We start from the raw sequence: 20,313 nt of genomic DNA on the forward strand, positions 1-20,313 counted from the left end.
AGCAGAGAAGAACACAGCACTCAGCCGATAGCATTTTCTTTTCATACTCAGTCCCACCTGCTGCAGTCCCAGCTGCTGTTAGTCTGAGCGTAGAGGACATTTCCATAGACCAAAAAGATTTCCCTCTTGGTGCTGAGGATGATGATGTAGTACACTGTGGAGGCCAGGGTGAGGAAGAACACTTTGAGCTCAAAGCTCACCCGCAGGAAGACTCCACATGCAATGAGGGAGAGGATGCAGCAGTACACGGAGTACTGAACAGAGTGGGGAGAGAATTAAGAGAGGAGGTCAAATTTCAGAGGCTACTTTCCTCATCACAGGATCAGACAACATTGATAGATATTGACTGACAATAGAGTAATACTGACATTTATTAACATGCCACTTTCTTAACAAGGTTACAAATTGTTTAACTAACTAGTTATAAAACAGCAGAATAATAATCAATTGTTGATAAAAGCTTTCCAATGTAAAAAAAAGGAAAGAAGAAGAAGGGGAGACACAGTACACTTCTTAAGGGGGAGATCTCAGTACATAAATTATTCCCCAGTTCGCTCCAGCAGCATTAAGCCCAATCATGCTTAGTCATCAGTCATGACCTGGGAATAATGAGAGAAGCTCTGACCACTGATGTGAGAGTATGTCTAGTCGGTTTGGGGTTGATGTATTCATGATGTATTCTGAGGCCAGGCTGTATTGCTTTAAATCATGGGATGAGTAGACATTTCGAAGTCTGTGCAGAACATAACAGACAGCCAAGGAGAAGTTGAGAGAAATGTGTTCATATTTCTTGGTTTTTGTTCTAGTTGGCGCTGGTCGAGGAAGTTCTGACAATAAATTGCAATAAGTAATACAAGAAAAACTGTGAATATTTTGCATCGTGCCGTCTCTGTATTTATTTATGTTCGATAGTAAAAAAACAAAAACATATTAAAATTGTTGGGTGGGAGTGGCTCAGTGGTTAAGACCGGTACCCTGTGTGCGAAAGACATCATGGTCACAAGTTTGACTCCACCCCTGGCTGATTGTACTCAATTCCATTGTAAGTCGCTTTGGATAAAAGCATCTGCTAAATGACATGTAATGTAATGTAATGTAATGTAATGTAATGTTGGTTAACCAGTCAGTCATTCAATCACTCACCGGCAGGTAGAAGAGGCCTCCATCTAATCCTTGCTCATGCGAATTATTTGCGTGACATAGGTCAGAAATATCGTCTGTCATACTTTTCTCAATGAAGCACTGTAAGAGGATTAAAAAACAGATCTGACTGACAATCAACCACTGGACAGAGTGCATTCAAGTGTGGCATGGTGGCTATCAAGTGTAGCACAGCTAGAAAGGGAGTATTTAATGACCCTCTCTTAGCACTCGCCATGTGAGTGCAGTCTTACCAGGTTGAACACTGCCAAGATAATAATGACCATTGTAGTGATTGTGGCCAGAGGGAGGCGCACACACGGCCTCTTCACCACCGCCTCTGAAACAGCTGGCAGCCAGTGGCACCTTGACAGCTTATCTGGAAACAGGAGCTGCATAGGGTAAAAAAAATTGGGAGAAAGAGGGGATCAAACAGCTACAGGGGAGCATGTGACATTTACAGAGTCATCCATCTTAAGTCATGATGACACATGTTTGTGAGAGTGGCTATTTACAGTACAGGAATCTGTCTGGGCGGGGAAAACACCACCTCAAGGACTGAATGTCAGGTGACAGTGTGTTAGCCATAAAAAAGCTTCAGCACTGTGAAGGCTGAAGAAAGCTTCTATAGCATGTTTCCGTTCACATACTGGCCAAATGTGGTCACATGTGCTATCACCATGTACATATACACAATCATCACGTTCGCCTTTCCTCTACAGCTACTATTTACTTACAGTGCAGTGCCTTTTTACCTTATAGTGGTTCAAAAAGCACTTGAACAATATGTGACACACTCACACATACAACAGTGCCAGTCCAGGGTCACTGAGAGAAACTGGGTGAATAGGAGGCAGAGAAAGAGTCGGGGTTGAACCCAATGTTTAGAGGATGAGCAGCTCTACCACCTGTGTCACAGCTGCCACTTTTAACCTTGTGTAATCTATTCTGTTTTTACCAAAAATGCTGTTACATTTTTTTTTTTAATTCAAGGTCATACAGAGAAATTCATGACAAGAATGAGAAAAAATGTGTTCAGCATTTTGAGATTTTAAGTTAATTATTGACGTCAGAAACAGAAATGTGTGTGTCAAACAGTCATTCGCTGTTATCTTATCTGTGCGGATGTTGAGAAAGGACTTCCTTAATGCAACACGTTAATCAAACTACAAGACTATGTCAAATATTTATATCTACTGTAGACAAAACATTCACATTTCATTTCACCTTCTCAAATTTAAAGAAAATAAATGAAGTAAAGCACAGGCATGAATTACAGGTCAGGACTGTATGTAAGTGCTGCATGAAGGAAAGGCCAAACTTGTCACACTGACATTTGACCTGCATCCAGCACGGCTGGAGAGCTTCCTGTAAGGAGCTTTGAATGGGTAGTTTTGACTGGGTAGTCTTTTTTTCACCGTTCTTTTTCCGCTGCCAACGAACCCAAAAATAAACAGGCACACAAGAGGCCCGAAAGAAGCAGTGACCTGAAATGAATCACCAAAATATCCAAACAGTGAGTGAGACTTAACACACTGACCTGTAAGTGACCTGCGTAACAGATGGCCAGAGTCGGCAGCAGCACACAAACCAACACTCCGAAAGACATTCCCAGCATCTGTCGACTGACGGAGATAGAAACCATCAGTATCCACCAGTCTTTCCTTTACCCATACATCACCACAGCTTAATCTGCATAGAGTAGTGTTTTTGAAATAATTGCTAAGCTTAAAACAAAGGTGCAAATTGTCAGTTCTTCCCCACATGATGAGTTTCAACACATATGTGACACACAGATTTTTTATATCACACAGTAGAAGTTGGTCTTACTCACTCCTTTGTGACAAACATCTGAATTACAAAGATGCACAGGAAGATGAAGGTGGCACAGCCAACGTAGTGTTTGAACATCGGCAAATCCAGCGCTCGGTACTTAGAGGAAGAAACACAGAACATAGCTGAACCTCTGCTCTGCACGAAACATACAACACCACAGAAACACACAGTTAAGGCCACAAGTATTTGGACAGTCGTGCATTTTTGCTTTTCACGCTCTGTGGAAAAATGAATACTCTGACAAAGTGCCATGACTCAGCTTTAATTTGGGTAAGTCTGTGTGTAAGATGAAGCCCTTTTAAAACACGAGAGGTTGCCAAAATTGCAAGGGTTCTAAACACTGTCCAAATAACTGCAGGCGAGAATGTGAATGTTTTCAATGATCTATCGGTCAGAAAGCATGTTAAACTAACCTGTTTTTCTAGATCTTTCTTAGGAAACCACAGAGCTAATCGGACACTCTCTTCAGACTTAGACCACTGCCTGAGAGAGATGGAAAGGCAAAGGAAGGTAATAAGGAAAGAGGAAAAACAGAATAAACCCAAGAATGATGCTAAATAGAAAATCAGCTCACCACCATCATTACCAGACATGAATATCATCATGTCTAATGATACGTTCAAATTATCAGACTGAAGTGACTCAGATGTGATTTTTCTCAGGGCTGTATAGACATAGAAATCTTCGCCAATTGTAATTTACAAATCCAATCTGTGTCAGGTCAGTATGTGGTCTAAGATCAGATATACTACATATCCCATTTGAGACATGAATGAGAACGATTGTATGAGAATCCATTTTGTGCATGATTGTTGACGTCATCAACCTGCTCAATAGAAGTGGGGCAAAATCAAACAACAATGGAGGAGTCACTCACACTCTAGAGCAATGAAGATACAGCTTATCTTACACATCTCCCATTTAAATTCCAAGGGGTCTCACAAATATGACATTTTCTGTTGTTGTTGATGCATGCAAAAGGTACTTGTGGACATTTAAGTGCCGTTTGAGAGGGTAGTGACGTTCAGATGCACAAGATTATCAACCAACAAATCTGATCTGCAGTGAATCAGACTTGAAGATAGCCTAAATGTAGAAGGATGTTGCAATCACCTGCTGTTTTCCATTATCAAATACTGAGTTATACTCAAAGTGTAACCTTTACTGTGAAAATGGACCTACTTGCTACTGAGCTCATCTATGGTAGTGGTCATCTCATTGTGTAGCTCCTCATCAAACTTGATCTTCTGGGATTTGTTCCTGTAGCAGAAAGGACACAGACAATCAGGAAGAGGAAGACAGACTGACACAGAGACATGCAGGCTGATTGGAGCAGATGCTGGAAAACCAGATCAGGTCATGCAGGTTATTCAGTCGGGTCCCATTTAGTTGTGCTTCGAGGCAACACAGTTAATGCCATTCTGAGCATTAGTGTGAAAAGTGAGTCATGTTTGTGCCTGTGAGAGTATGTATGTAGAGGGAGTGTGTCCGATGCACAGCTCTGTGTGTTAGATGATCTCTGTGGGATTGAGTGGGAGTGTTTCTGCTGTGCTTCTGCTTGGAAACCCCCAACTCTATCAGGAAGGAAACACTCACCACAGATGCACAGTCCCAGATACACACAAGCCCCAGTCAGTGATCAGTGTTAATGGGAGCATGTCAGCCAACTATAGTTACAGGGTCTTTGTATGAGAAATCACATGTTGCCCCATTCAAAAATGCTACATCCATACTAAAAGGTTTTTCATTTGAAAATGGCATTTTCAGACAAAAACTATCTGCATCCAGATGAGCGTTTGGGCTCCGTCTCAGAAGTAATCTGGATTCATACTACAGCACCGGAAAATGTACATCACATGACCATTCAGGTAACCTGGATTCTCGTGTTGGATCCAAAGAGTGCCATTAACAAAAAACAACAATGGTGAAAAGTAATAACAAGGATTTTTGTTAACAGACTGACGATGATAAGCTGAAACTGAAAGAAAGTGTTAACAAAGTTTTTCCTTCACAGCTGATACTCAAGTTGTGGCTGAAAAGAACCAATCACGGAGTGAAGGTGGGTAAAGATCTGCGTTTCCAAAGATCTCCATTCTGCCCATTCAGACTAAAACAGGTCCAGTGTTTTCAAAAAAAAAAAACAGAATGAAAAAATTTCGAACCTATTTGCTGGGGACTAAAGCACTATGGCAATGTGGATGGCAGACGTATCCAGAACAGAAAGTATGCCCTTTTGAAATGAAAATGGAGTAATTTGGATGTAGCTGGAGAGAAAAGAACAGTATTAGACCACTGCTCGCTCAGGTTAGTGTTGGGACAGCAAGGCGCTTCACTAAGGCAGTAGTTCTCACCAGGGGGAAACAACACCACATCGATATGTTGGGGGGTTTGGAGAGTCACAGGGTGCAAATTAATATTTTTATATTGACATTTATGTGTTTTTATTACTGTGATAATTTAGGTGATTCCGTATGAGAACTGGTTGTTAGGCACTAAGATGCAATTTAAAAACTATGTGGAAACTAAATAATTGATCAAATTATGTGAATATTCTAGTCCTATTGCTATAATACGCAGCTATGAGTGAGCCCTTGTGATGCTTCACTCAGTGGGTCATAAGCCAAATTTTGAGAATTACTGCACTCTTGAAAGTCCTTGCAGGCCATGAAGGCCCCACTCACTTATGGCTGCTGAATGGATGTGCAGGCAAGGACAATGGTTCCTCTAGAGACTCATCAAAGCTGTGAGGGCCCAACAGCAAGACACAACACAAATTCATTATAAAGTCAAAATTAACACAGGCCGAGTGATCAGATATAGGTGAAGATTCTTTTCTTCAACAGCTGGATTTAGGGGTTAACACACTCTGCTGCTCTGAGATGTCCTTGAACCTTAGCGGGTGCAACTCATTTCACAGTCACTTCAGCTTCAGACAAATTTCACCAGCTGCTGCCTCTACTACAGTGAATAAAATGAATCATTTCCAAGACAAAACCAACCTCCATTCTCCAGAGGTGGAACACTTGTACTTTAAGGCCCACGCCTATCTTTTCTGATCACATTACGACAGCCCACACTGTTTGTGTCAGTATGTCCGTTCCCACTAATCACTAGGTACAATATAAATATTTGACTGACCACGTCCTGCCTCTCCCATCCAGACAAAGAGAATTCACTATTAAAGGCAATAAGCATCATCAGTCTACCTGTGCATTATTTGAAGCCAATGGATGTGCTCGTCATATAGCTGCTGAGCGCTCTCTCATGACAAGAATGAGTGCAGCGATACTAAGCAGTCCTTTAGTGATAAGTGATGTTATACAGTATCGCTGGTCTTAGCTACATGGTAAATGGTTTATATTTATATAGCACTTTTCTAGGCTTGATGAACCACTCAAAGTTGCTTTGCACTGCAGTTTTGCCATTCACCCATTCACTCACACATTCATACAGCACAACATGTGGAGCACATTTTCTATCACACACTGCCAGCTGTGGAGCAACATGGAGTTAAGTGTCTTGCCCAAGGGGCTGAGAAACAAACCCACACCCTTCCAGTTAAAAGACAACTCGCTCCACCACTGAGCAGCAAGTAACAGACACATTTTTTGATTGAATTTTCTAGGGATGTAGGTTATGGCCCAGAGAAGAAATGATTTCAATGTGTGATCTGGACAGGGACACTGATTCAGTATTTCTTCTCCTTTTTAAACAATTGATAATCTTGCAATATAGGGAAATTCAGTGGCCTCTTCGAGGTTTGTGCTCCCTGCTTTCTCTACTTTTCAGGTTTGAGTAGATTTTTAACATTCACTTCCATGATTATGTTTCTGTGTGCGTTTGCTTCTTAATAATGACTCAGACACATTAAGTGGGAAGCATGATTAATAATGACCATACTTGAGGTATTTTATTACAATGCAATCACCAAGCCTTTCATAAGCAACACCCTAAGCTTCTGCTCCACGTTGACTGCAGCAAATCATTTCTGTGGATTCATGATGCCAATCTTGACAGGGGAGGCCACTGAACCCGTGAACTTGTCATTATCATCAAACCAGTTTGAGATGACCTTTGCTTTGTGACAGGGAGCATTATGATGCTTGATGTAGCCATTAGACGATTGTAAACCGTGGTCATAAAGTCATAGTCGTGATCAGCAACAATATTCAGGGAGTGGCATATGACAATCATGTGTCAGGAACTACACAATCATCATCAGACTGGACTGTTGACACAAGGTAGATTGAGTCTGTGGACTCATACAACCAAACACCGAATTCTAATTACCATCTGCTGCCCCAACAGTAATCCAGACTCAACAGGTGAGGTGTCATGGTTCAGCGGTTTGTTGGCGAGTCTGTGTCCAGTGTAGTCTCTGGTTTCTGTTCTTGGCGGACAGGTTTTGACATGGTTTTCATTCACCTCAAAGTTCAACATGTTTTCTTTTCTGGTTGTCATACAACACCAACGTATTTTAGCCTTGGTATCCCAAAAGAATAGATTTTGAGAATTTGCCACCAAAAATTATGTCCCCGGTAATAGACATCAGTTTTTCCCTTATCCTGATTAGCTGTAGTGCTGATCGGTCTCTTCTTAATAAGGTGATTGGTGACTGCATATTTCTGCTCTATGTATTAAGTCATCATGTAAAACATTGCTCAAAGGTAATTAAAAGCTCTTTAGTGCAGATTTTTAGCCACTTTTTAGAGAAATACCATAAATATGCAGTTTAAGTGTCCGTACCACACCAGACTTTCTCTTCTCCAGGGCCTTCTATTTACATTCACCACCTCAGATAAATACACAAGGACATACACCTCCTTAATTATAGTGATGGGTCTATACAAGTTAGTTAATGTAGATAGACTCTTAATAAAAATTGAATTGATGATCATGAAGCTCATCAAGTGGTGACATTAGTCTGTCTGCCAGGAAAAGAATATGACTACAATCTCTGTGAGAATAGCTGACCATTGGAAGGAAAGTATCTGACAACAGGAGCACCAATTAAATTAAATGGTTCGACAAGTAACACGATCAGTTCAGATTATAAGAACACATGGAATATTCTTGGCAGGGTGAAATGATGGAAGACGCTCGTAAGCAATGGTCATCAAGATGCTGTTGAGCATGAGAATTATTACAAAGGCCCACTTCCAGAGTCAGTGATTATGTGTGAGCACACTTTTTCTCTCTAATCCAACAGTCCATCAAAACAGTGAGCAAATCGAGATTTAACATGTGAATTTACTGTTAGATTACTATGTTGGTACAGTAGCAAATGAGAAAAGTCTTACCTGTCAGGGAGTTTCGATGTAGGAGCTGTTCGCAGGGGAATGTCCTGGTACAGACAAATACAACAGTAGGTGCTAGTGCAGAATTACATTATTAATACAAAATTAAATAATTTAACAGAATTCTGATAAATTATTACTAAGCAGCACAAACTGTACTAGTTAAAATTAGAGCCACCGTTACCATTGGGACCATTTAGGTGCTGCTTATAAATCATTCCATCAACAATCATAATTCAGTTATGCAATATAGTAAATACAGTATGTATTGTACATTGTACATAGGTCAGTCTGCATAAGAGATAGTATTATTTTTGGTTCTTAAAGAACATTCTGCTGCACTCAAAGTTCAAATATGCATACACAAAGCACAAAGCTTTCAGCCAAGCATGGAATGCAAAATGGAGGGAAAATTTATATTGTGTGTGGCAGTAATGTGTTCGGAATTATATGACTGATTTTACACATGTACTGAGACCTCGGGAGGAAAGTCATGGCATTTAAACAAATTTCCAGTCAAGTAAGCATATGAGATGTGCTTTAAAAGATTAAACATTGCTTAGATTTATTATGTGTTTATTATGTCTGTCCTGAATTAGCAGGAGGGGAGGTTAAAAACAAATGACTGTAAAGACAAAGTAGAGACAGAGAAGTATTTCCTGCTGAATGTAAAGCGCAAACCACTTCTTATCTGGAAAGGGTCATAAGTTTAACAGCTTAAATCTGGTACATATATAACTAATACAAAAGTTGTCAAGAACACAAATCAAGACAAGTGGAAGCTCAGATAATCCAACATCCAACAGCTCAGGGATGATTATCCATAAAAGCAGCAACATTTTATTAGCACATGCAGTAGTATAACATAGCCACATTATGACTAACATGATAACTGGATTACCTTATTCATAAACAATAAGAACAGTATTCCCTCACCTTGCAGTGTGGCTTGCCATTGACACCAGTGTCTGGGGTAAAGCCCTCTGGGCTCTGGAGGTGGGCGAACGGTTTGACAGCGCCCCACGATTCCAGGTAACGGGTCATACGCACAGATGCCCGCATCTTCAGGCCATCATTCACTCTAGGCTTAGGTGCACTCCTGGTGTACAGTGATGGGTCCTTAGACTTAAAGCACACAAAGAAAAACCTTATTGCATTTACCACACACTGCAGCCATTCAGCTGAAGCTCGAAAAAAGCAGGACTCAGTGAATATGTTACAGAGCAATCCTGGCAGACTGCCAACCAGCAGTCCACATATGTGTGAGGGTCATTTCGAAGCAAATGCACAAAAAAATGGAATTTTGCCAATTAAAACAGGCTATGTCAACATCAATTTGGTATCAAACATTGGAAAAAAATCAATTTCATGGCATAACAAAATAACAAGTGTTTTCCTAGGTTAAAAACTAGTAGTAGTGCACAATTTGTGAATATTAACAAAAGTCAGTTAAATTCACAATATGGCAAATCAGTTCACACAATGTTGATTAAGCCTATAAGCTCCTAGATTCCGTGACACCCTGCGAAATTCCCACGCTGCATACAAAAGTGATTTGTTTTATGTCAAGACAGACGTAGGTAATTATTATGCTAGTGAAGTGAGACAGCTACATACACATACAAGTATGAGTGAAAATACAAAGAAGCTCGAAAAATTGCTCCAAAAACCCAGTCATTCAGCACTTTGACGAGATAAACTCTTCATGCCTTCGCTGGCCTCTGCAATGCCAGTGTACACATACAAACGCTTCCTCAGTCAGGTCTGATAGTTTTGCATGACAGAGTCCATTCCTTTCAAATAAAGGATACAGAATACAGGTAACGTTACATCGTTTCTGTTCATGAAGACCAAACAGAGGCACAATAATAAAATCAAAAACAAAAATCACCGAACGTTAAGAAAACTGTACTGTACTTCACTGAGAGAAAACACAAAAACGGCATTGTTTTTAGAAAATACAACAAATACATTTATCAGCCATAATTGATAGCACTTAAATCACAAAAAAGGAAACATGGCTTTTTGGCCTAGTCATTAATACATTATAAATAAATAATACATAAAATCTAAAACATAATTGTGTATGCACTTAAAATAAGTCGTAATCTAATCATTATGACTAGGATTCCAATATCACATCTGTCAATACTTATAAGAGCAGGTGTGTTACAGTACTGCATTTCTCTCATTCTTTCAGCCACAAAGTGCTTTTTTTCCAAGGAAGCTGGACAGAAAACTCACCCGTGGATCAATGACCAGGTAGGTGAGGACGTTGAGCTCTTTCAGGTAGGGATCCCTGGAGTGACCGTTGCCCTCTTCCACTTCATACGCCTTGTTTAGGTGCTTCAGAGTTGCCTCTGTGATGTGGACTCGTCTAACCAGGTGAAACAATGAAGACACTCATCCTTGACGTCACACTTCAAAACCCTTAAGCGAACTTAACTTTACAAAATGAATTTGACTGAGAGGCAATTCTGTACCACCTACCCTGGAAGGCCTCCGGACTCCATGTGATTGGCCAGAGTGACGTCATGTGACCACACGTCAAACTGCCATTTGCGAAGACCTATAACGCCGCAGAGCACGTTGCCAGAATGCACCCCCACTCTCATGTTAATATCCACTCCTGTGGCCTCGCGCACCTGCCTGAAGGAGTTTCACAGAAACACTTCAGCTCATTGATTCTGGCAGTTTCTATATGTTGACTCACACCTTCAAAGCACATAAACAGTCTGAGGCCACATTATAATATGCTCCAGCATGTTTTTAGTCTCAATAAAACGTGGTTAACAAATACCACAACAAGACTTTATTATGGTTTTGATACATGTTTAAAGGTCCAGTGTAAAATGTAGGTGAAATGACTTTAACTTAGCAGAAATTGAAAATAAAATATTTAAATGTAATTTTCCATCAGGATTGTATGAATTGCCCCAGAATTTGCCTTTTATATTTATATCAGAGGTCAACAACAGTGAGGGACATTTAGCTGCAACAAGCAACTTCAGCAATAAAATGTTGCAAAACTTTACATATACTACCTTTAATTAAAACACAATAAACATTGTAAGTCCTTTTCAACATGTGTAATTCCAGATATTTGTTACTAGAGGTTAGGGCTATAAGTGGATTATTTTTATTCATCCATAAAATGCTAAACATTTGTAAATTCTAAATTCTTCAAATGTTCTGTTTTATTCACAAACCAAAGATATTCTGAGTGACTCAGATCCACAGTCACACCACATGTTCTGCAAAGCTGCACATATAAGGCTCAACATTTGATTTTTCATACTGCTCAAAAATGTACAAAAACTCACTTAATAGCTTCACACATGTCGAGGCCCATTTTGACACAGTTCTTGGCGTGATTAGGCAGAGAGACCGGCAGCCCTGACACACAGTAGTAGCAATCGCCAAGGATTTTGATTCTCATGCATTCATTCTCCTACAAAGGAACAAGAATGAAGGGAAGTTAACCAGGAGGAGAAAGCACAGACTTATGCAAGAGAGTAAGCAACAATCCAGCCACAGCCTTGAACTGCTGACACTGAAAAATGCCTTAGTCGTGCCTGGGTCAGATCTGTAATGATGACAGAAAGAAAATCTTAACGACTCACCTTGGCAATTTGGTCAAATTTTCCAAATAGTTCATTGAGCATGATGACCAGCTCCTTAGGAGAACAGTCACTGGCCAACCGGGTGAAGCCAACAATGTCAGCATACAGAATACTGGAATACAAGTAAAGAGCAAAATCAAAGCTTAAAGATAATAATCTATATAAATTAAAAAATAATAAAAAACAATCAACAATAACCTTTTAACATCAGCTGTCATAAAGACCACAGTTAACTGCAGCAATAAGAAAACACTTTACACAAACCACATACCCACAATGGTGTAGCGCTATGGGATTATATAGCTCTTAATTTTACCCCAACTAAAACCTCACAGAAACTTCACCATTATGAGCTGCAGCAAAAATACATTAGATCCATGAAACTCTACTCCAAACTGATTAGGCAATGAGGGCCACCGCATTTGTGTCCTCAATATTATGTCTGCTTTTCAGATGTGCTCTTGAAGTGGGAAGTATGTTAAAAAAAAAAACCCTACCTAACCTCCTATTAACCTCCAGCAGACTTAAATGGTGCCTGTCCGGTTCAGTGCTCAGCCGTAGCTTATGAAGCCGTCATTCAGCAAACCACAGACTGACAATGATATCAATGAGATCTCATGTACCCTCTGAAAGAAGCTGACGTGACACTACATGGAAAAAGGTTGGCTCAGCACCAGACCTTTGCATTGCTGTCCACAATGGGAGCTGAAATCCAAACCTTATTGACTGAACAACCTGCACTTCTCACTGGCGCACAGACAAGTTAATTGGACTTCAAGATGGCCATTACATGAAACTCCTACATGCAACACCCAAGGTTCTCAATATTTCAGACTTTCAAAACAAATCAACCATAAATACCCACCTGTGCACGACGTAGTTAACCACAGAGCACAAACTTAAAAAAGGAGACACTGCATATAACCTCTTCCCCTGTCACACTGAAACCAGCCAGGTGCTCCATGAGCCAGACAACTCAGCTAATGACTGGTCCAACCATGGTGATTATAGGCATCGGTCAGAAATGCAGCCTATCATTCAACACCATCTCCACTGTTGACCTTAAATAAACACGGCAGCACACATGACCGATACATGCACTCAGACTTAAGTATTTTAAGAATTAGAAAATAGATATAACCAGTCAAATCAATTCATGCAGGACTGAAAACTGCCTTTTTAAAACCGAGTGTGATAATTCTAAAAAATGTATAAATAAAACTGTTTCCATTGTATTGTTCACAATGATTTAGTTAAGTCAATGTGGTAAACCAGACGCCGTGTTTTGTCTACACTTAAACTAAAAACAAGAGGCCATCTGCCAAACGTCACATTAAGCTGACACAAATCTCTGTCAGTGCTTGCTAAATTCATAAAAAACACTCATAAAACAAAGTGCTGGAAGTGGGTCAATCCTCATAAATCTCTTACCCTCATGACAAGTTGTCACGAAAATGTGCTTTTTGTGCTTTTAACCACTAGGACCTAAACCTAAGAGTTTGACTAATAAAATAAGTAATAATAAGGTGGTGATGAATAAAAAAATGGTGGTTCATGGTGGTTGTACCTGACATTCTCATGCCTCTTGACATAAAGACTGTGGAAGTTATTATCTTTAACGAGCCGCTGTTGCTCTGCTTTGTCTTTACAGTCTTGCAATCGCTCCATGATGGCAAGCTTCATCTTCATGGAGATGTACACCGGCAGCACGGACTGTAGCAGGTTCTCCTGCAAACACACACACATACACACAGCATAACTGTAATTTAGGTGAGCCAGGATATTAAGGTTATTTGATTGTTGCACTGACTATGCAGCAGTAGAACCATGGCACGCACACAACTACAACCCCAAACCTCATTAACAAGTCACTTTTTAATTTTTATGTCCCCCTGTCTGATCAGTGTACCGTTCACCTGAGCAGCTTTTCAATGCAGTTACTGGCAGATGAACCTTGATTAAGACATAAATCTGAAGAGGCAACATTTAAAGAAATGATTAAATCCTTTTCAAACCATCCAAGCCAGCTTAGCTCAGATAATGCTTTTTCAAACATCAGTCGCTAGAAAAGGACCCTTTGCCAAGTACTAGTGAACATGAACATAGATGATGGCATGAGATATGACATTTTGTCGACACAAACCTTTTCTGCACCAACACTGTTAATTTAGAAACAGAGAAACGTCTTCTGATATAAAGCCATCCTTGGAAAATTAATTATAAATCTCTCATTAAAAACAGATATTTAAGTGTATACTCATGTTTTGTTTGTATTGTTTACTCTCTATTTGGTATGAGCTTAAGATGGGTCAGGTGGAACAAGGAGTGTGTGTGTACTATGTGTGTGAAAGGATTTAGATCTGGGCTTCAGCTTTTCCACTTAAGGACTTTCAGAATGTTGTTTTGAAGCCATTCCAGCATTCAACTGGCTGTATACTCCACTCATTGTTCAGATTTTATTTCCAATCTGATATGATAAAAAATAACTCCTAAAGAATTTCCAGTGTCTTGACTGTAATCATGATCCATCTATTTTCTTCTGCAAGTCAAAGGTGATGGAAATCCAAATACCTCAACTGGTGAGATGCTAACACAGTCTTTCACTTCCCTGGAGTGTTTTTGTACACTCTAGCAGTTAACCAATTAATCGCTGGGGGTGATTTATTGGGTTGATTATTATTCATTAACAATCTCAGGGTTAGGGTTATTTCAAATGACAAAATGATACATTTTTGCTCTTAGAAACTTAATGTCACTAAAACTTTTCTTCCAATATATATCTATATCTATATATATATATCATATATATATAGATATAGATATATATCTATATATATAACGGGTTCAAGCTTGAGGGCTCGCAAGTCTCCGTGTGCCCACGTCGCCACGTGCGCATCTCCCGTTCATTCACCACTTCACCGTACTAGTACACACATTCATATATATATATATGATTCATTCATATATTTAATTTATATATATATATATATATATATATATATATATATATATATATATATATATATATATATATATATATATATAGATGTATATATATATATATATATGTATATATATATATATATATATATATTTATATACATACATTTTTATATAAATTAAATATATGAATGAATCACATATATATGAATCATATATATATATATATCATATATGAATTATCAGCTATCAGCTTTCCTGATTTCTAAAAATTATAGAAAAACCCATATCGTTTGAGTTACAACATTTATTGAATTTAGGTGAATACTCATTTCATGTTTGTGATAATTAAAAAGAAACTATTAAATAACATTTTAATAAAATGTCTCTGTCATGAGTTAGAGGAAAAAAGTGTGTGTGTGTGTGTTTCTGTCCATGACTATGCTACAACCTGAATTGCTCCCATTCAGCCAAATAAGTTTCCCACTGAGTCTGAAACATGAACACTCACCACTCATAAGGTGGCTATTGTGCAGATGATTGTGTGGAAATGTGGAATTTGTGACAATTCATTATAAAGACGCCTCCACCAGTGCACAGCTAGGTAAGCTGTCTAAATACATATGGTACGACACATAGAAAAAACAAATGTGTTGTCACTACACACACGCAGTAACATGGAGTCATGGGAAAGAAAAATGTCAGTTTCAGCCAATTGCTCTCTTTGGCTAACTCTGTGCACCAGATAGTCAAATACAACAGGTTTAAATGTTAACAGCTGGATCATTTCTTTCTGTCCTGCTCGGCAATGCAGTCGCTTTCCTGTCAGCATATTTTATGTCCCAATAAGCAGTAATCACAACAAATGAAAAAACAAGAGAAAAGTTTTTAAAAATGGCCCCTGAAGTCGACGCAAGGAAGCGCAGATGCATCTAAATTTGAATGGCATCAAAGAAGAATCTAATTTGAGAAGGATAACATCCCAAGGAGAGTGAACATGAGGCCGGCCAAATGTTTTTTCAAGTCATGTATTTTATTAAAAAATAAACCGTTCATCATAATTAGTTTAGAATATATCCTACACTTTAACTCAAATTAAGTGGTGGAATGGAAACATCATTTTTAATTGAGCCACTTTCTCAGGATTTGTAATGACTCATGAGTGTGTGAGTGAGTGAATAGTGATTAATGTACTGATGTGAAGGAACCATGTGAATTGTCATGAGTCAAGGGACTTTTGTTACACACATTTTCACAATAACCCACATCTCTCTTATTGTTAGGATTCTTACACTACTAAATTTTAGTATTAAAAACTAAAATTTAGTAGTGTTAAAAAATACCCATTTTTACCACTCCTCATATGGGCAGTACAAACTTAAGATGGCTTTTAAATACAGACCCAGGATTTCGGTTTCGAGAGTTTGTTCTGTCAGTGCAAGTGTAGCTGTTCTCCGCAGGCCAGCATATTCTACTAACCTGTTGTCTTTTTTCTATCTCCAGCTTCATCCGCATGCTCAGGCACCTCAGGGTGTCTTGGAAGGTCTGCCTCAGTGTTTTCTCCATAAGGACCTTGTGGAAGGCTCCAACTACACTGCCACACAGAAATACCACTACATTGGACAGAAGCTACAGGAGCAAACAGAGAGGACAAGGTTAGAGCTGAAATTTAATTACTTAGCAGCACATATAACGACTTTGACCTTGAATAACCTACAATATATTGACACAAAGCCCTCAACACAATGCTTCATACAAGCAACAGCTGCAAACAGACATATTAACAATACCATATTTATAACATAATAGTAGATACTGTATTATGAGACTTTACCTGTTGCGCAATGTAACGGTTAGGCTGATTGCTGTAAATGGTGAGGCGCACTGTGAGGGCTATAATGTGGGACATGGAGGAGATGATGCTGAGCACCACAGCGTACCACATCTGGAATGGCAGCATGGTATACACGGTGAAGATGATGAAGAGGAAGAAAGGCACCTGAAAGCAAAAGGTGTTCATGTGGTCATCAACTGCGCCAGGGCTCTCTTTTTCTACTGAAGGTTGAGTTCATTCACTTATTTTGCATTATCTGTTATCTTATTAGTGTTGTGACAATGTTTCTGGAAACATTTAATTTAATTTAATTTAATTTAATTTAATTTAATTACTTGTTTTATAGATCTTTAAAATCAAAATATTTACAGAATTAGTGATCATATCATAGAAGAAAAGAAAATACTGGAGCTATTGACATCTCACATACTGTATTGACTGTTGCAGAATCCCCAACAAAATCAATACCAAGACTTTTTTCATAGACTAGAGAAAGCACTCAGAGCGTAAACCTCTGCCACTTTCCCACAGTGTCAATCTACTCCCCAATATTACATTACATTACATGTCATTTAGCCGACGCTTTTATCCAAAGCAACTTACAAGGGAATTGAGTACAACCTGCCAGGGGTGGAGTTGAACATGATGTCTTTTGCACACAGGGTACCGGTCTTAACCACTGGGCTACCCTATCTACCCTTATTTTGATTCGTGATATCAGAGGGAATAGTCATTTTTACATCATTATTCTCATTTTCATGCAAAAAACATATTTAAAATGATTACATATTTAAAATGATTACTGTATGATATTTGTGCAGATCTGTGAGAAACAAAGATGATCCTTCAGTATATAGAATAAGACGTGTATATATTTTGACGCACATTTTAGCTTTCACAAATATTAAATTGCAGTAGGCTATATTGCGATTCCTAATTTAAACCTAATCATTCCTTGGGTCATTACCTACATCCTCAGAAAATTTGATCAAAACCTATCTTTTATTTATTTGAGCTATGCTGACAGACAACAAACCAACAGACAAATATTGCCAAAGGAAAAATTCAATCCCTGTTCTCCAGGTTACCTGGTCCCAAGGCAGGATGATGGGGCTGCAGAAGATGAATGTGTAGCCCATGGTGAGGTGTGTGGCCCAGACAATCAGGCCCAGTAGACGTCTCCATCGCTGCGAGAGTATCTCCGTACACACCAGCACAAATACGGCCAAGAACACACACAGGCTGCCGCTCACCACGCTCACAAAGGCACAGTGTTCTCTTGCACTCTGCTCCAGCAGCCAGGGAGAAAGAGAAGAATAAACACTTATTTTATACAATGAGTAGACAACAGGTTATGCACACCTGGAGGCAACTCAGCACTATTGCATAATTATAATAATAAACTTTATTTGTATAACACCTTTCCTAACAAATGTTACAAAGTGATTCACAGTCAAATCAAACCTAATCAAATACAAATACAGTTACTATTATGTCGTTTTTAAAATAGGAACGTCATGTGTCAGTTTGGAAGTAAAACCACTAACTACAGCCTTTATCATAACCACACATTTTCGCCTATATTAACCAGAAATTAATTCACTAGTCAGTTTGTAATCACAAACAACTCAAATAAGATGCCTCACAGAGAACCAGTGATATTCAGGCTGAGCACTGATCTGTCTTTCTATCGCTCTCTCTTGCTCAAGGTCTCATCACTCTTAATTTACAGAAAGACAGAGGAGGAATGTAGTTTGCTGTTTTTAATTGCCATTGTGACTTTTGCCAAGGGACTATATACACATTTTTTTCTGTTTAGCACAGGTTAACGACATGTTTATTTGGATTCAGTTAATCTGGGATTCTTTTTTTAATCCTTTATTCAAACAAGTCCCTTGAGATAGAGAGGGAGATCTGGCCAAGATGGCTCACCAGTTACAATTAAATATAGTACACAACACATACAATAAAACAACACTCAAACATACTGTATCTCTGTTTGAAGCGCTAGTTAGCCCTTCCACTTCACTCTACACCTCTACCTCAACACAAATCCGGACACACTATGCCTACACAACAACCTGCAAAACGAAGGGCTAGGGCTAAGTGGTAGGGGGCAAGGGGTGAAATGAGATTTAGCCAAAGTATGCGCCTGTGTGCAACTTGTCCAAGTGTAAGTGGGAGTGTGTGGGTGTGAGGGGCAGAGGGGAAGAGGACGAGAGAAAACAAGGGGTTAAATGAGTGCTCAAGAGTGAGACAGACACACAAAGTCAGTGTTAATAGATCTCTCCGTGGAGAAGGCCATCTCTGCATTGTATTTTGAGCTTTCTGGTTACCATGGCAGCACAGTGGAAAAAGCCAGCTCTCTAATACAGCACTTTCTACTCCCTATGTCGCACCGAGTCTTGACAAAACCTTTTTTGTAGGTAGAACAACAACAACTGCTCTGTATGAACAGGAACAGATGGAGTTATAATGTGCAACACCTGGCACGTCTAGTGCTATAAACTTCACATGTCTGCAGAAATGTTTATTTATTTTTACGAGTGTTTATAATGTGCTGCACTGCATGTCTGTCATTTTCATTTATACAGAAAAGTACAATCGATCCCATTCATGCTTGTAAGATATAATTCTGCAGTAAAGTCACCAGGGCAAATTTACTGACATGCGGTATTCATTCTTTTTAAAAGTATAATGGTTTAATAACAAATGATACACAAATTTGTGTAACTTAAATAAAAATGTGTTGAACGACACTTATGGTCTGGTCTGTCTCTCCAACCTGCATTTAGTGACGTACTATGGTACACTTTTTTAAAGGAATATAATGTATTTAAGAAATATTACATTTTTGAAACAGGTAATCAAAATCTTAATATTTGTCTCACACACATTTGGATGAAAAAATAAAGTTTCTCCGAACAAATTATGTGTGAATGTGAACAAAGAAGTACTTATAGGTATAGTTAATAGTAATAATTATTAAAACATTTAGCCTAGATTAATCATCCATACTGATTCATTAGACTACTTCTACATACAGTATTACTTCTAAATATATAATGTAAGACATGGTTTTACACATACAGGACAAATAATTCTTAGGGCACTTAGGTCTCTTATTCTGTGATCATTTTTTTTCTGACATGAAACAGTTGGACAAACACAGGTTTTTCACAGTCTAGCTTTAAAGCTGTGGTCATGCTATTGTTCAAATGTAAGGGTAGGTCACACTAAATACTTGACACTTTTCCCCTGAAAATGTTGTTATACTAAAACTGCACACATGTTTCCTGTATTAAAAATGATTAAAGTGATTGAGAGATAATTATACTGTCTGGTCATTACAGCATTGTTAAAACAACAACTCTAATGGCAGCTCAAGACTTTTGCACAATACTGTATATAATCCAAAGAAGCCCCTGAAGCTGCTTAATCCAAGTCCAGGGAGATTTTCTACCTAAACAGTTTTCAAGAAGACCCACTGTATTCAGATAAAAGTTTAAGAGCACAATTAGTGCCCTGCTTAATATCTACCCTCCAACCAATCAAGGTGTGAGACCAGAGGTTGTAAGTGGCATATCACAGTTTTGACCTCAGCATCATTATCCATTCACTGTCCACAATTGGAGAGAAGTTA

General features: G+C 38.8%; 1 protein-coding gene across 2 annotated transcripts in view; it reads right to left on the bottom strand.

The window, feature by feature from the left end:
* adcy7 (adenylate cyclase 7) overlaps nt 1-20,313 on the bottom strand; it is a 54,731-nt gene that overhangs the window by 6,022 nt on the left and 28,396 nt on the right. Inside the window, exons 3-20 of one of the 2 annotated variants that reach the window (XM_044029939.1) lie at nt 17,759-17,956; nt 16,671-16,835; nt 16,316-16,465; nt 13,464-13,624; nt 11,897-12,008; nt 11,597-11,724; nt 10,764-10,922; nt 10,518-10,650; nt 9,210-9,398; nt 8,277-8,320; nt 5,658-5,717; nt 4,159-4,236; nt 3,390-3,459; nt 2,975-3,072; nt 2,681-2,765; nt 1,395-1,532; nt 1,144-1,242; nt 58-254 (exon numbers count right to left, since the gene is read on the bottom strand). In XM_044029939.1, coding sequence (XP_043885874.1) covers nt 58-254; nt 1,144-1,242; nt 1,395-1,532; nt 2,681-2,765; nt 2,975-3,072; nt 3,390-3,459; nt 4,159-4,236; nt 5,658-5,717; nt 8,277-8,320; nt 9,210-9,398; nt 10,518-10,650; nt 10,764-10,922; nt 11,597-11,724; nt 11,897-12,008; nt 13,464-13,624; nt 16,316-16,465; nt 16,671-16,835; nt 17,759-17,956 — 2,264 coding nt within the window. The remainder of the gene's footprint in view (nt 1-57; nt 255-1,143; nt 1,243-1,394; nt 1,533-2,680; nt 2,766-2,974; nt 3,073-3,389; nt 3,460-4,158; nt 4,237-5,657; nt 5,718-8,276; nt 8,321-9,209; nt 9,399-10,517; nt 10,651-10,763; nt 10,923-11,596; nt 11,725-11,896; nt 12,009-13,463; nt 13,625-16,315; nt 16,466-16,670; nt 16,836-17,758; nt 17,957-20,313) is intronic. The other variant, XM_044029940.1, reaches the window with a different exon arrangement.

The sequence above is a fragment of the Solea senegalensis genome, linkage group LG7 (assembly GCF_019176455.1).
Source record: "Solea senegalensis isolate Sse05_10M linkage group LG7, IFAPA_SoseM_1, whole genome shotgun sequence".
NCBI classification, from domain to species: domain Eukaryota; kingdom Metazoa; phylum Chordata; class Actinopteri; order Pleuronectiformes; family Soleidae; genus Solea; species Solea senegalensis.